The sequence below is a fragment of the Camellia sinensis genome, chromosome 9, assembly GCF_055761805.1.
Source record: "Camellia sinensis isolate YWXY chromosome 9, ASM5576180v1, whole genome shotgun sequence".
Taxonomy (NCBI): domain Eukaryota; kingdom Viridiplantae; phylum Streptophyta; class Magnoliopsida; order Ericales; family Theaceae; genus Camellia; species Camellia sinensis.
Genome location: NC_138969.1, coordinates 197,046,966 through 197,060,123, shown reverse-complemented (window position 1 = coordinate 197,060,123; position 13,158 = coordinate 197,046,966). Strand labels below are relative to the sequence as shown.

The 13,158-nt window shown below is 36.1% G+C and overlaps 2 protein-coding genes and 1 non-coding gene across 4 annotated transcripts; 2 read left to right on the top strand and 1 right to left on the bottom strand.

The window, feature by feature from the left end:
• Positions 1-1,665: 1,665 nt before the first annotated feature.
• Positions 1,666-4,701, top strand: LOC114270816 (pumilio homolog 12). The gene is made up of 6 exons (XM_028212414.2): positions 1,666-2,242; positions 2,345-3,005; positions 3,103-3,265; positions 3,643-3,806; positions 3,915-4,176; positions 4,387-4,701. Exons 1-6 carry the CDS (start codon positions 1,966-1,968, stop codon positions 4,519-4,521), a joined length of 1,662 nt encoding a protein of 553 aa, XP_028068215.2. The 5' UTR covers positions 1,666-1,965; the 3' UTR covers positions 4,522-4,701.
• A 1,296-nt stretch (positions 4,702-5,997) lies between these two features.
• On the top strand, positions 5,998-6,071 carry TRNAT-AGU (transfer RNA threonine (anticodon AGU)). Its single transcript has one exon. It is a non-coding gene; the product is annotated as a tRNA-Thr (tRNA).
• A 1,182-nt stretch (positions 6,072-7,253) lies between these two features.
• LOC114270807 (thymidine kinase a) lies at positions 7,254-12,768 on the bottom strand. Of its 2 annotated transcripts, none has more exons than XR_014340879.1 (4): positions 9,129-11,947; positions 8,577-8,721; positions 8,197-8,318; positions 7,254-7,679 (listed from the first exon to the last, which is right to left on the bottom strand). XR_014340879.1 is itself a non-coding variant. In XM_028212406.2 (4 exons), exons 1-4 carry the CDS (start codon positions 12,584-12,586, stop codon positions 7,433-7,435), a joined length of 837 nt encoding a protein of 278 aa, XP_028068207.2. In that variant the 5' UTR covers positions 12,587-12,768; the 3' UTR covers positions 7,254-7,432. The 2 variants fall into 2 exon arrangements, 1 of the variants encoding a protein (XP_028068207.2); XM_028212406.2 differs by lacking the exon at positions 9,129-11,947 and adding an exon at positions 12,264-12,768.
• Positions 12,769-13,158: the final 390 nt, after the last annotated feature.

Genomic DNA, 13,158 nt, shown 5'->3' with positions numbered 1-13,158 from the left:
ATGTCTTCTCGGATCCGGGATCTGGAATCTGGAATCTAGGATCTGCTCACTTAGGCTGAGCTCTTCTATACTTGAATGCCATCTTCTTGGGAGCACTCATGCCCCATGTCTTTGCCTCCTTTCTGGAAGGGTCTTCGTTCTTCCACAGGTATCTACCCTCCCATACCTGGAGGTCATCTTTGTCGTAGTATCCGCTTCGATCTGTTGTCTTTGATGCGTCACCTTCATGGCTGGCGTTTTTCACTCCGTGACCCTGGTCACGAGTTTCTGTGTTGCGGTTGTCCCCTTCAGCATCGAGGTCGATAGGTCTCCCACTCCCAGCAGGAGTGTTTGTCTTCAATCTGATCCTTCTGTCCGTCATTAGCCATCTATTCTTCTTTCTTTCCCACAGACGGCGCCAAATTGTGTGGGTGATTTTCCGACCACACTGCCCGCTTAGTAACCAGCTGGAGAGCACTGGCAGAATAGATGGCACCTGACTGACCTACAACAGAAATATAAGCATCCCGCGGTGGTTTCGACCACCCGGGGGCACTCCGACGATCAAGTCAGTATATCTCTCAAAGATAAATCAAGTACTAAACTCACAAGCTTGAGTATCAAAAGCATACCTTAGACCCATGGGGGTGCCTCTCTTTTATAGCCAATACAATCCTTACCCCAATAGGAGCCTGGCCCTAATGGACTTAGGATTACTGCTAATCTGGAACTCCCAGTGGGATCAGGATAAACTCTCTAAGACTTTTATCTTTACCCAAACTGAAGTCTTCTTCCAATCTAGGACTCTTGTCCATATCCAAGTTGAGTTCCTTCTTCATTCTAGGACTCTTGTCCCTTATCCGCTTATCTCGGATTCCGATATCTTCGGAGGCAACCTCGGCCTAGCCGAGATCACCTCGGCGTCACGACCAGGACACGTGGCACCTCGGCTGACACATCGGCGTCACCTTGCCACGTGTTGGTACTCAGAAAATATATCCCCACAGTTTGGACATAAACTGTTAAACGAAATATATCTTGAATAATTTAGTTTTATTCATCAATTTATGTCCAAATAAATATTTGTCTTTTATTTGAAAGCTTATATTTGAACAAAAAAATAAATAAATAGTACGTACCGAAATTTCTTATGCTGGGGGAATAGAATTTTGTTAAAAGTGTCATTTAAAAAAAAAATAATAATAATAAAAAAATTAAAAAAAAAAGTTAGGCACAAAATTGTGTTTTGAAACACACTTTTATAAAAAATCTGCCAATTTTGAAAAACAAGTTAAAACTCACTTTAAATTAGTTTCATGGCTTTGGTTTAGAAAAGGAAACTTCATTAATTTTATTTATTATTATTATTAGGACAGATTACAAATACATCCTCAAAATTTACTTAAAATATGATTTACCTCCTATAGTTCTAAAAATTACCTCTCGTTCCTTGACTTTTCTAATTTAATAACAAATAACTCATTTTATTAATAAATTATTATATTAATTAACAATTTGTAATAATGTCATAAATTTATTTAAATTAATAAGTCAAGTAATTTTGTCATTGCATAGGAGTGCACTAAAAAAATTTAATCTTTTAACTAATTCTGATAAATAAAAAAATTTCAAATCATAGAATACAATCTGTATTTTAAACAATCTGAGTTATTATTATTAATTTTCACAAAACCCCTCCAATTCGTATGCCCTGTTTCCAAAAACAACCAGGTTTGCTTTCCTTGTACGAGTTGGACTCAAACTTACTCTGAAACTATATATACACAGTTATATAGTTTGCCCTGTGTATATATATAATATATATATATATATAGTTATATATATTCGTATGCCCAATTTCGTATGCCCACACACACATTCATACATACATACATTGGTAGAAGAAGAAAAACAAAGCGATTAATCATTATATTCTGTCTTGTTCGCTTCTTGTTCTTGTTGTTCTGTTCTGGGTTTTAAGTTTCAATGGGGGGTTCAACTTCTCAAAGGCTCATTGGTTCTTCTTGTTCTGATGATTGTGTTGATCTTTCTCACTCTTTTCATAGTCTTGGGTTGAAAGAAGAAGATGGGTTCATCACAATTTGTCAAGAAAGCGATTCACAGAGCAACAATGGCATAGCTTCTTCTTCTTCTCCAACCTCAAAAGAAGATGATACTAATCATCCCCAATTCAAGAAACCATCATCAACACTATCAATTTCTCAAGAAAATATCTGGGAAAATCATAGTTCCATCAATGGAGGTAAATTTTACATTATCCATGTATGTTGTGTTTGTGTGTGTATATATCATGTTTGTACATATGTCCGAGCGAATGAGTTTTCTTTGTTGGTTAATTTTGTAGGAGATGCTCTGGTTTCAGATATGTATTCTGGTTCAGAAAGTTCTATGGGCCCATTGAATTACCTGAATCATTATGATTTAGATTATGAACTAAATAATTTTCCTGGAAATTTCTCTGGACAAGCAGCAAATAGAAATTCTTGTTATGAGAGACCATCTGGCCTGAGTGATCTTGCCAGTCCCTATCCAGGAATGGGAGATTGTGGATTGAATTATGACCCGGAATTGGACTACCCAGTTGGTTCTTTGGTTAATTATAATGAATTCAACACAACTGGAAGCAATGGCTATTATTCGGGTAATGGGTGCCGTTTGTCCAATGGAATGGCAAGTTCTATTGGTTTGTTGAATCAGCAAGGTGGGTATTGTGATGATCTGATCTGTGAGTTTTTCCTGCAAAGAAGCGATGTGAGTATGCTGGCTAGGTGTGAAAATGGCTCCAAGTTCTTGCAGAGTCTTTTGCAGAAAGGGAATCCTGTGATTAATAATACGATACTTAATGGGGTTTTTGAGTTTCTATTTGAGCTGTTGACCGATGAATATGGGCGTTACGTATTTCAGAGGCTCATTGAAAAGTGTGACTACTCTCAGTTGCAGCTGGTTGTCTTGAAAATAACTTTGCAGAACGCATTACTCATTGAAGCGGCATTTACTAGAAACGGGTGAGTTTTGGAATCTTGAATTGAACCACATTTATTGTAACACTAAATTGTTATGCTTATTAGTGAGATGGACTCACAACATTGCTTGTTTTGATAGGTCGCAATCAATTCAGAAGCTTATCAAACAGGTCAAGAAGTTAGATTTGGCCAAGCAAGTGACATCGGCTCTATCCACCAGATCCTTTGAACTGATGACTCGTAGCATAGGCAGGCATGTAATTCAACAGTGTTTCATCCTCTTGGATAGTCAGACAAATGAGGTAATTTTCTTTCCTTCTCTTCACTAATCTTTTTTTTCCCCCTTTGAATTTTCATTTTAGCTCCATTGAAAGCTTATACATATTTTGCATTATGTGTATCACATACTAATATGACTATTAAGATTATTGCATATTTTCTGACTACTTAAAAACATGCATGTGTGCGTGTTTGTACTTTTGCACATTATACTGTGAGTCTCAGAGCAGCATCTACCCACCCTAATGTCTTACTAGAAAAAGGATTAATATGAAAAACTCAATTGTACTTCTGCATATGTGTGACATATTGATCAATTTATGCTTGCTTATTTTCCACTATATGCAGTTTGCTAATATGAGTCCATGACAATTAATGCAATTGACTCATTCGATCTAAGGTACTATTTGAAGCCGTGATAGAGCGTTGTGTTGAATTGGCTATGGATCCAGTAGGATGTATATCCCTAAATGAGTGCATTAACAGCATAACAGGACAACAACGACGTCTTCTTCTAGATCGTATCTCGCTTGAATCAGTTTGCCTTTCGTTTGATCCTTCAGGGTACTAATCTGATTTACCATCCCATAATTGACAAAAAAATATAACTCGATTTTCATGAATTGTATTTTCAGCAGAACTCATTGGGGTTTGCGTATTGTCTTTCTTTAGGAACTATGTTGTGCAGCATATCTTGGGACTTGACAACTCAGAGCTCAATGATAAGATTTGTTTCCGTCTCAGAGGCAGATATGCAAGGCTTTCGCTAATAAAACATGGTAGCCATGTTGTGGAGAAATGCTTACAGTTTTCTCCTTTGGCGATAGTTTATTTGGTTGAAGACACCAAAAAGCAAAAAGGCATGCTTGAGAAAATTGCTAGAGATCAATTTGGAAACTATGTGATCCAAACAGCTTTAAAGATCTCAAAAAGGGTAATTCTATTTGTTTTTTTACTTTATGTCGTTGGTAATAATAATGAGTACAACAATGTGCTTGAGACTATTAGCGTTGTTAACCTAGTTAGACAATGATGCCAATCAAAATTTGATCCTATAAATTCTCCTCTTTATAGCAAGAACCATGGCCTGAACTTTACCCTAAAGATCGTTTATTTCTTACAAACTTCGCTTTCTCTTCTGCAGGAGAGTTTTAGCGAGCTTCATGAATTTCTTGTAAAGAACCTCCAACAACATTTGCCAAATCTTGAGAAAACTAAAGCTGGAACAAATGTGGCTAGGCTGATTAGAGAACAGACCAGTTCGAAAAGCAAGTTTTGATCGCTGACCAAACCAATCTTGATGAAGAATCTCTTGTCATTATTCTTTGTTTATGTTTTAACTATTTTGGTTTTCGTTTCTTTAGGGTGAATAGGCATGTTGTTTCTTAATGTACTTTCGTAGTATTGTTGGTAAATTATTAGTATTCTTTATGATGACTGTGTTCTGTCTTGGATCAGATACATGTTTTTTCCTTCACAAATATTGCTGAAATTGTATATATTACTAATGCCGTGTTTGGTTGGGAGATTTAAGAAGGGATTTGAAAAAGAAAGGGAAAAGATATATGAAACTAGGTGAAATATTCACATTTCACCTACTTTTTTATTTTTCTTTTTTAAATCTCTTCCCAAATCCCTTCAACCAAATCCCTTTAACCACCAATTCTCTCTCTTTCTAAACGAGAGCATCTCTCTCTAGCCTCTTTCTTTAGGGTTTTTCACACCCGGCGCCGTTTGGGAGGGGGAGGGGGCTCCGGCCACCCCTCTCCTCTCTCCCCCCCTTTTTTCTTTCCTTCTTTACTGCTTAATAAACCTTGGGAGTCCTCTATTCCCAACCTCTCCCTCTTTGTGAGGCGTCTCTTTCCCTTGGTGGAAGCTTTGCTGGGTTGCTCCTCCTCCCACCGGTGCCGGATCTGCCTTGGTCTTCTACTCCGTTGCTCGCCGTCGTTATCTTCCCCTTCCCTCAACCAGATCTGCCTTGGATCTGTTTGCCTCCATTGTTCACAAATCAGATCTGGTTGCCTCCGAGTATGAGGTGTATTTTCCAGTTTTTTGTTTTCTTGTTTGGGTGTGTTTGTATAGAATCCATCAGAGCTTTTAGGTGGCTTACTCACTCTGTGGTTACAATCTATGACCTATCTTAGACACGCTCTACAGTTGATTTTATTCGACCTCTGCTTTGCAGTGCAAGCGCGAGCACTTGTTGTGCGTTTGAGATTCTCATAGTTTTTATACCTGTGTGCTTGTTTGTTCTGATTTTTCTTAGCTTGGTGTAAGCCTTTTGTTGGATGGATTCTTGTGTAAATGCTGTTTGACCAGTAATGAAATTTCTTCCTGATAATTTAAAAAAAAAAAAAAAAAAAAAACAGCGTCATTGTTTCAACATCAAATTTTCCTTAAGGTCTGTTTGATTAGAGCGACAAATATGATGAAAATTGAAATTTAAATTAATTGGTAAAGAGATTAAATTTTTATAAGAAATTTATAAGAAAATTAAAAAAAAAAAAAACATATCAATAGATTACTTTCAACATCGTCGTGTGCAAATATTTGTTAGTTTGACCTCTTTCATTGCGACCAAACCCAACCAAAGAGCCTCCAAAGACAAAATTCAAGGTTTAATACATTGCTACAAAAAACTTTGTCCTAAAATATTGATCAAAGCAAGTAAACTGAACTTATACTACTTTATGAAAACTTGATTATTCGTTTGTTTTGAGTCAAAATAATTTTTATATAACTTCTACACCAACAAGCTTTCATAGCTCAGTTGGTTAGAGCACCCGTTTAGTAAGCGGGAGGTCTTGAGTTCAACTCTCAATGAAAGCAATTTTACCTTTTTTCTTTTTTCATTTAACAAAACAATGCACAGATGGAAGTGCCTATCAAAGATGTCAAAAATATTTTAGATTCTGATTGTTCCATGTTTCATAAATTTCACCAAACCACTAACCTAGTATCAAATGCATTTGATATAGCAATGGCTTTTAATTTGCCATTTAACAAATGAAATTTTTTCAAGATCAAGTTGAGACTTAAAAAGTTAACCATGTGGAAACATCAACTAACCAGGAAATTATTAGAGCATCACCAACTCATGTCCTGTTCCAATTACCAAGTGAGAGGATTATCTCCATTTGTTTTGCTAGAAAACGCTTTCCTGTGGAAAACTTTCTATGAAAAATGTTTTCCACATAAATTAATTTCTAATATTCAGTTAAGACTCTAAAAATGATGTGCTGGTGAGTGAGATAGTTGCAATTTTTCACAAAGTGAACTCTGCTATTACTCATTCAAACTGGTAAACTTTGAGAATACATGTAATGTGAAGTAAATCAAAATTTTCCATAATAGGTAGACAATTTGACTTCGTAGTAGATCAAACAAAGCTTGAAAACTAGAAACTAAAACTAAAACAAAAAAGAGGCAGTGTTTTGAAAAGCTCTAGGCATACCGAGGTGATAAGATTTCTTATAGCTTAAGTGCGAGGCGAGACGTATGCCCCACCAAAGTGAGGCGTAAGTTGCACACAATGAGCAAAATTTTAATATAGGTGGGGTTTTCAACATAAACAAATATATATAGAATTTTAAAAATCATAAAATAAGTTTCACCAATTAAAAAAACCAAAGAACTAAACATTCAATTGTTAGCTGCATAATGAAGAAGATGAAAACGTGGTAACTGATAGAGAGAACTCAATGACAGAAAGGGGGAACAATGGTTGGAGTAGAGAAGAAAAGAAGAAGAAGAAGAATAACTGGACCAAAAAATGAAAGAAAGAAAAAAAGAAAAAGAGACAAAGAACCAGCAAAGAAAAAGAAGAGAGAGAGAGAGAGAGAGAACACAACAAAGAACAGTGCCTTTTGTGCGCATCGCCTCGACCTGCTTGGAGCACATCGCCCTTTTTAAAACACTGAAAAAGGGTTTTGATCGGCAATCTTTCATACATCCACACTCATTGCTCTGTCATGAATGCAATACAAAAAACTATAATAGACAAAAGCAATAGAAGCATTGAAACCAGTCAAAAGCTTATATATACAATCTTTTTGGGGACAAAATCAATAAAATTCTTGAAACCAGTCAAGATTCAGTATCAATGTGTTGAGACCTAACATCAAGAAACCAAATCAGATTAGGAACAACCAGGTATCATCATATCAATAAGATAGGACGAGCTATGGATACTAGCCAGATTGAACTTTCTGATATTCAGAGGTAATTCTTGTAGCCTCTTTAACGACCTGTCCACTGACATAGTGCTTCCGACACACAGGCATGTATTTATCAGCTCCACCAATCAATTCTGTCTGCATTTCCTCGGTCTTCCTCAAGGTAAAGAAAGCTCGCTTGCCACAGATCTCACACCGAGCAGTCAACTTAGTTACAGAATCAGCAAGTGGGATAATATCAAGAACTGAACCAAACCTCCTCCTGCCAATGTGTTTTTAGTTCACCATCAAAGACAAGTTGACAAAATTTCTAGAGAAAAGATTCTTTTCGAATGATGGGGCAAATTGATAGGATGTTCTAATGAAGTTGTCAGAACATATTATAGGTTATAGTTTTGTACAGAAGCTTTTAACACATTTGATGCAGTAATTAAATTATAGATTTAAGTTGCAAAGTAATATTTGTCTAAATATTTTGTTGTGTAACTATTCTTTTTGTCCTTACTGGTTGTAAAGGTTCGGGAGTGAGAGGAGTGGGTTGTTTATATAGGGGACATGATGATAATATTTAAGAAAGAGGAGGAATACTCAAGTAAAAATTTTCAATTAAAAACAGTTTTCAGTGAAGCAAACCCTAACAAACTTTTTAAAATAAACTTTTTGGCGTCAAATAAGCTGAAATAATAGTACAATAAATTATGTGGTACGTACAAATTAATGAGAAAAAAACAAGTTATTGCATAATGCACCAGGTGAGAACAGAGAAAAATTAAGAATACCTCAAATAGTCACCATCAAGACCAGCAACTATAACAATTTTGCCATCATAGTCAGCAGCATTGCGGCAGAAATCATACAGATCATCAAAGAATTGAGCTTCATCAATACCAATCACGTCTAGCTGTCACCATGGAATGGATACCAATACAAAACAAATGCATGAGAGACAGAAGGCTTACAGAAAAAATGCCAGGACTGGAATTGTAAATTAAACATACGACTTCGAAGGTAAGAACTTTGTAGCCGTTTCTCCAGATATGCATCTTGCACACCAGTGTTATACAGTATGTTATTGTAAATATCAACTTCCACATAGATTTTTCTAACAACTAATAAATGCTACACTTAAAGAGTATCATCAATATTGGCATTGAAATACCTTTTCATAAGCATCAGAACCAAATTCTTGTCTAAAAGAAGACAGATCTGCCAGCGGCCAACATGGAAATTTATCTCCATCATGTGTCACAATGGAATGCAGTCCATATCTTGTATCCTTGTTTGATTTTATTATTGCTACACTTCTGCATAAAATTCATAAAGAACTAGAGAATTAATGATAGGTAAAAACCAATAAATAAAATGCTCAGTTCTTGTTCTCAAAACCAATTCTGTTTGATTTTAAACCAATGCTGTAAATATAATGTGTTGAAAATTGGCTTAAACATGCATTCCCCACAGAAAAAGGTTGAACAAAAGCATGTCATTCAAGTTTTCAAAGTCATACTCCAGTTTGCTCATGGAATATTAGAATGCATACCACACACAATATATACATAATAATTTTTTTTTTCTTTTGGTAACTAAAATTTAGCATTAGAACAGCAGGAAAATAAAATACATAATCACTTTTTTTTTTTTTTTATTTATAATCATTTAGCAGTAATTGATAAAAAAAAAAAAAAAAAAAAAAAAAAAAAAAAAAAAACACCTTCAATGCTTCAGACCTGATAAGGTCTTCCTTTTAGCTGCCAAGATTTAAACCTAAGATCCAGCCCAACCTCACCCTATCACTTTACTGCTTGATCTGAGGGCCAGGGGAAGATGCTCCAGCTCAAGACCCTTTGAATAAGCGAAAATGACATCCATTGTAATGTGTTCTGAACATTGCATCAGCTAAATGGCCAGAATTCTACTCACAAACTCAACAAGGAGTTGACAACCCAACAATACTAATAGGATAATGATTTTCGCCTTTGTTTCTTACATCAGAAATATCAGGGGCAAAAAAGAAGGGGAGGGGGGGGGGGGGGGGGGGGGGGGGAAAGGAATAAGAACTTGGCTTGGGGTGCTAAAAATCTACGGCTATCCAGTGATTCCAATCAACCAGTCAGTCACCTATGGAAGAAAAGTTTTCAACCAAACTAGAGGCTTCCCATAGTAAATCTGGTCAGAATATCCTCCCATCAGTAAGGACCTATATTATTACAAACAAACAACAGTCAATCAGCATCACTGCCGTTCACAGAGTCTGCCAAGTTGATGAGTGTGCATTCTACACTCCTTCACAACTACCCAACTTTAATGTCAAAAGAATGCCATACATAGGAAATAATTCCTCATCATCTTAATTTGGAACATGATACCCCCGTAAATAAGTGGGGCATATCCAAAATACTCAATGTACCTTACTAGCAATGATAAATATAATATCTACTGTCATACACCACCATCCTCAAGGTTCAAGGCTTTTAGACCTTCAAAATCTCCCAAGAAACCATGCCTCTTTATAGAAGGAAAAAGTAGGACTTGAGCCATTTTTTTACAAGTTAATTAGGCTCCACCAAGTCAATTCTACTCTATCTTACCACCAACTGCTCAAGTCAGGAACATAGCCAGCATCCTTTAAAATGCAAGTCATTTCTTTAATTAAGTCACATGTCTGCTCAGTTTGTTTGTGAGAATTATCCCCCATAAAGAAGAAGTGAACCTCCTTTTGAACTTCAATCATGCTATAACCAGGTTCCTTTCTCATACCAAAGTCCCTCATCTGCCCCCTCATCACTGCAACACTATCCCACAAACCAAATGTAGCATAAGCATTACATAGGACGACATACTTCCCAGAATTCTCTGGTTCCAACTCAAAAAATTTCTTCGCAGCAAGCTTCACCATGTCCATGTTTCCATGAATTCGACAAGCCCCAAGCAAAGCACCCCATATCACTGGGTGTTCTTCATGGGGTGAGTCTTGAACAAAATCGTATGCTTCTTGTAACCTCCCAGCACGCCCTAAAAGATCAACCATTGCTGCAAAATGTTTCCCTCTTGGTTGAATACCATAATCTCTCATCATCGATGAGAAATACTCCCAACCTTCATGTACCAAACCTCCATGGCTACAAGCAGAAAGAACTGCAAGAAACGTAACATAGTTTGGTCTGAAACCTTCAGTTATCATCCTATGAAAGGATTGTAAAACTTCTTCGACCCTCCCATTATGTCCATATCCGGATATTAATGCAGTCCATGTAATCACATTCCTATCCAAAGATTCATCGAATACTAGATGCCCATCACAAGGACTGCTACATTTGAAGTACATATCCATGAGGGCACTATTAACTACAACGTTTCCACTAATTTGACTCTTTATGAAGATGCCATGGGCTTGCTTGCCCTGCTGCAACGTTGCTAAAGTGGCACACGCTCTAAAGACTGACGCAAAGGTGTACTGATCTGGTGTCAAACAACTCTGTCTCATCTTATAATAAAGACTCAATCCCATTTCTACAAGACCATTTTGCACATGACCAGCAATTATTGCATTCCATGAAATTAAGCTAGTCCTCGGCAACTCATTGAACAGACTGCTAGCAGTTACTAAATCCCCTGCCTTTGCATACAATATCAACAATTTGGTTACCAAATATTCATTGGGAACAAAGCCAACGACCACCATTTGTGCATGGATTCTCCTTCCCCATCTATATTGTTTCCTGAATATACTTTCTTGTAAAAGAAGAGAATAGGTTTCAGGGTACACCTGTAATCCTGCACGCCAGAGTAACCCAACTGCTTCTTTCAATCTTCCTGACAAACAAAGACCTCTTAATGTCCTATCCAGATGGGTGGAGTTCTTGAGGACGTTGGCCTGAAAGCTGGAAGATCTCACCAGTGATAATTTCATTCCATCAATGGAACAGAAACACTAGGGACATTTAGTTCGCTAAATAAAATAGTTCAGAAGATAGCAAAACTTTGAATGAATGATTGGTATAGTGAATGAAAACTCAATGAATTTGTTAAATTGTCAATGCTAATACTAAAAAGATCAACCAAAAAGACCAAAAATCAAAATAAAAACATTGGGGCTTTTAGATGCCTTCAAATAACTCTTAAAATATTGTAGAAATAATTAAGTGAAATTGAAAATTAGGAGTTTATGGGAGCCCTTTATGATTGTTCTGTATATCATCATCTAATCCACTAGAACCAATCATGTTCTTCTTGACACCAAAGAAAAAGATACATTGTGTTATTTGACACCACAAAATGACGGAATTCAATACACATATTACATATGTGGTTCATTTTACTATAACAATCATAGGAATGTTACTCCAAATGTCCAGGTACCAACGCGGCTCAAAACATCTCTATCCTACATATAGAACCCTTAAATAAGCTAAAAGAGAAAAAGGCAGAATATTTGGGCCATGTTTACTTCACTGGTGAAGTAATTTGATTACACAGACTTTGAGCATTGTCACTCTATTCCCAAAAAAAAAAAAAAGAAAAAAAAAAGAAAAAAAAAAAGCATTCTATATCCAAAATTAGGTGTATAAAATTCATGACAACTCTCACCTATCAAAGGTTTCTAATATCCCCTTTTCAACATTGAATTCCAGAATCAAAGTTTTGGCACCAAAAGAAGAAAAAACTCATTTTCATCCTAAAAAACAGCATAATATGCAACAAATACACGTGAATTTAAACCAAAACTCAATCTTACACACAAAATTCAAAAAGATGATTCTTTTTTGCCAACAAAACAGCATAATATGCAACAATGAACCAGAAACTCAACCAAACACAAGAAATTTATCAAATAAAAGCTCCAAACCTGCCATTACTACTCTCGGACTTGATCCGGCGGAGCAGAGTGGTGGTTTTTCCGGCGAACATCGGGCCGACGATGACGTGGATTTCGCCGGAAGGCGACTGAGACGCCTCCGTATTCAAACAATGACTTTGGATAGAGATCATTGGAGAATTGTGCGGAAGCATGGTGGTTTTTACATGGAAGAAATTAGGTTTTTGCGGAGGTTTGGGATTGCAGAGAAGGTATCGAGAGGGTTGAGAGTAGAGAGAGAAACGCCTAGTTTTAGGGGCAAGGGTGGAGAGAGTTGGAGAGACAAGTGATTTCATTCGTGAAAGAGATAACATGTAGACTTTTAGGGTTTTAGCCTAGGGTTTTGAATTGAAGAAGAAGAAGAAGAAGAGACTGCGATTTTGGTTTGAGGGGGTTTCGGGTTGGATTGGAGGGAAAGCTTGAGAGAGAATCTAGTGTGGGGATGTCTATGTTCCCAACTTCAAATGTACAAGTTGTTCATGCATGGCATTTCTCCAATTTTTTTTTTTTTTTTTTTGGGGGGGGGGATTACCTACATCTCCCTTTGAAATTTAACTAAATTACAAATTTTCTTATAAGACTTCAGAAGTTACGTTCCGTTCTCTGAAATTTATATTCGCATAACAATTTTATCACTAATTAAATGTTAAGAATGATTAACTGAAATTACTAAAACATAAATTGATGGAGGATATTATCCCTCTTGAAATCCCTTTGATAAATTAACAAAATTTACAAATGAATTACTTATTTAGATAGAAAAAAAAAATTAAGTTTTTGAAATCATATTTGATTTGCTATTTAGAAAAAAATTTCAGAATTTAAAAAAAAAAACTAATTTAATAAAAATAAATATGAAAAAATATTTTTAATTTGCAAAAATTAT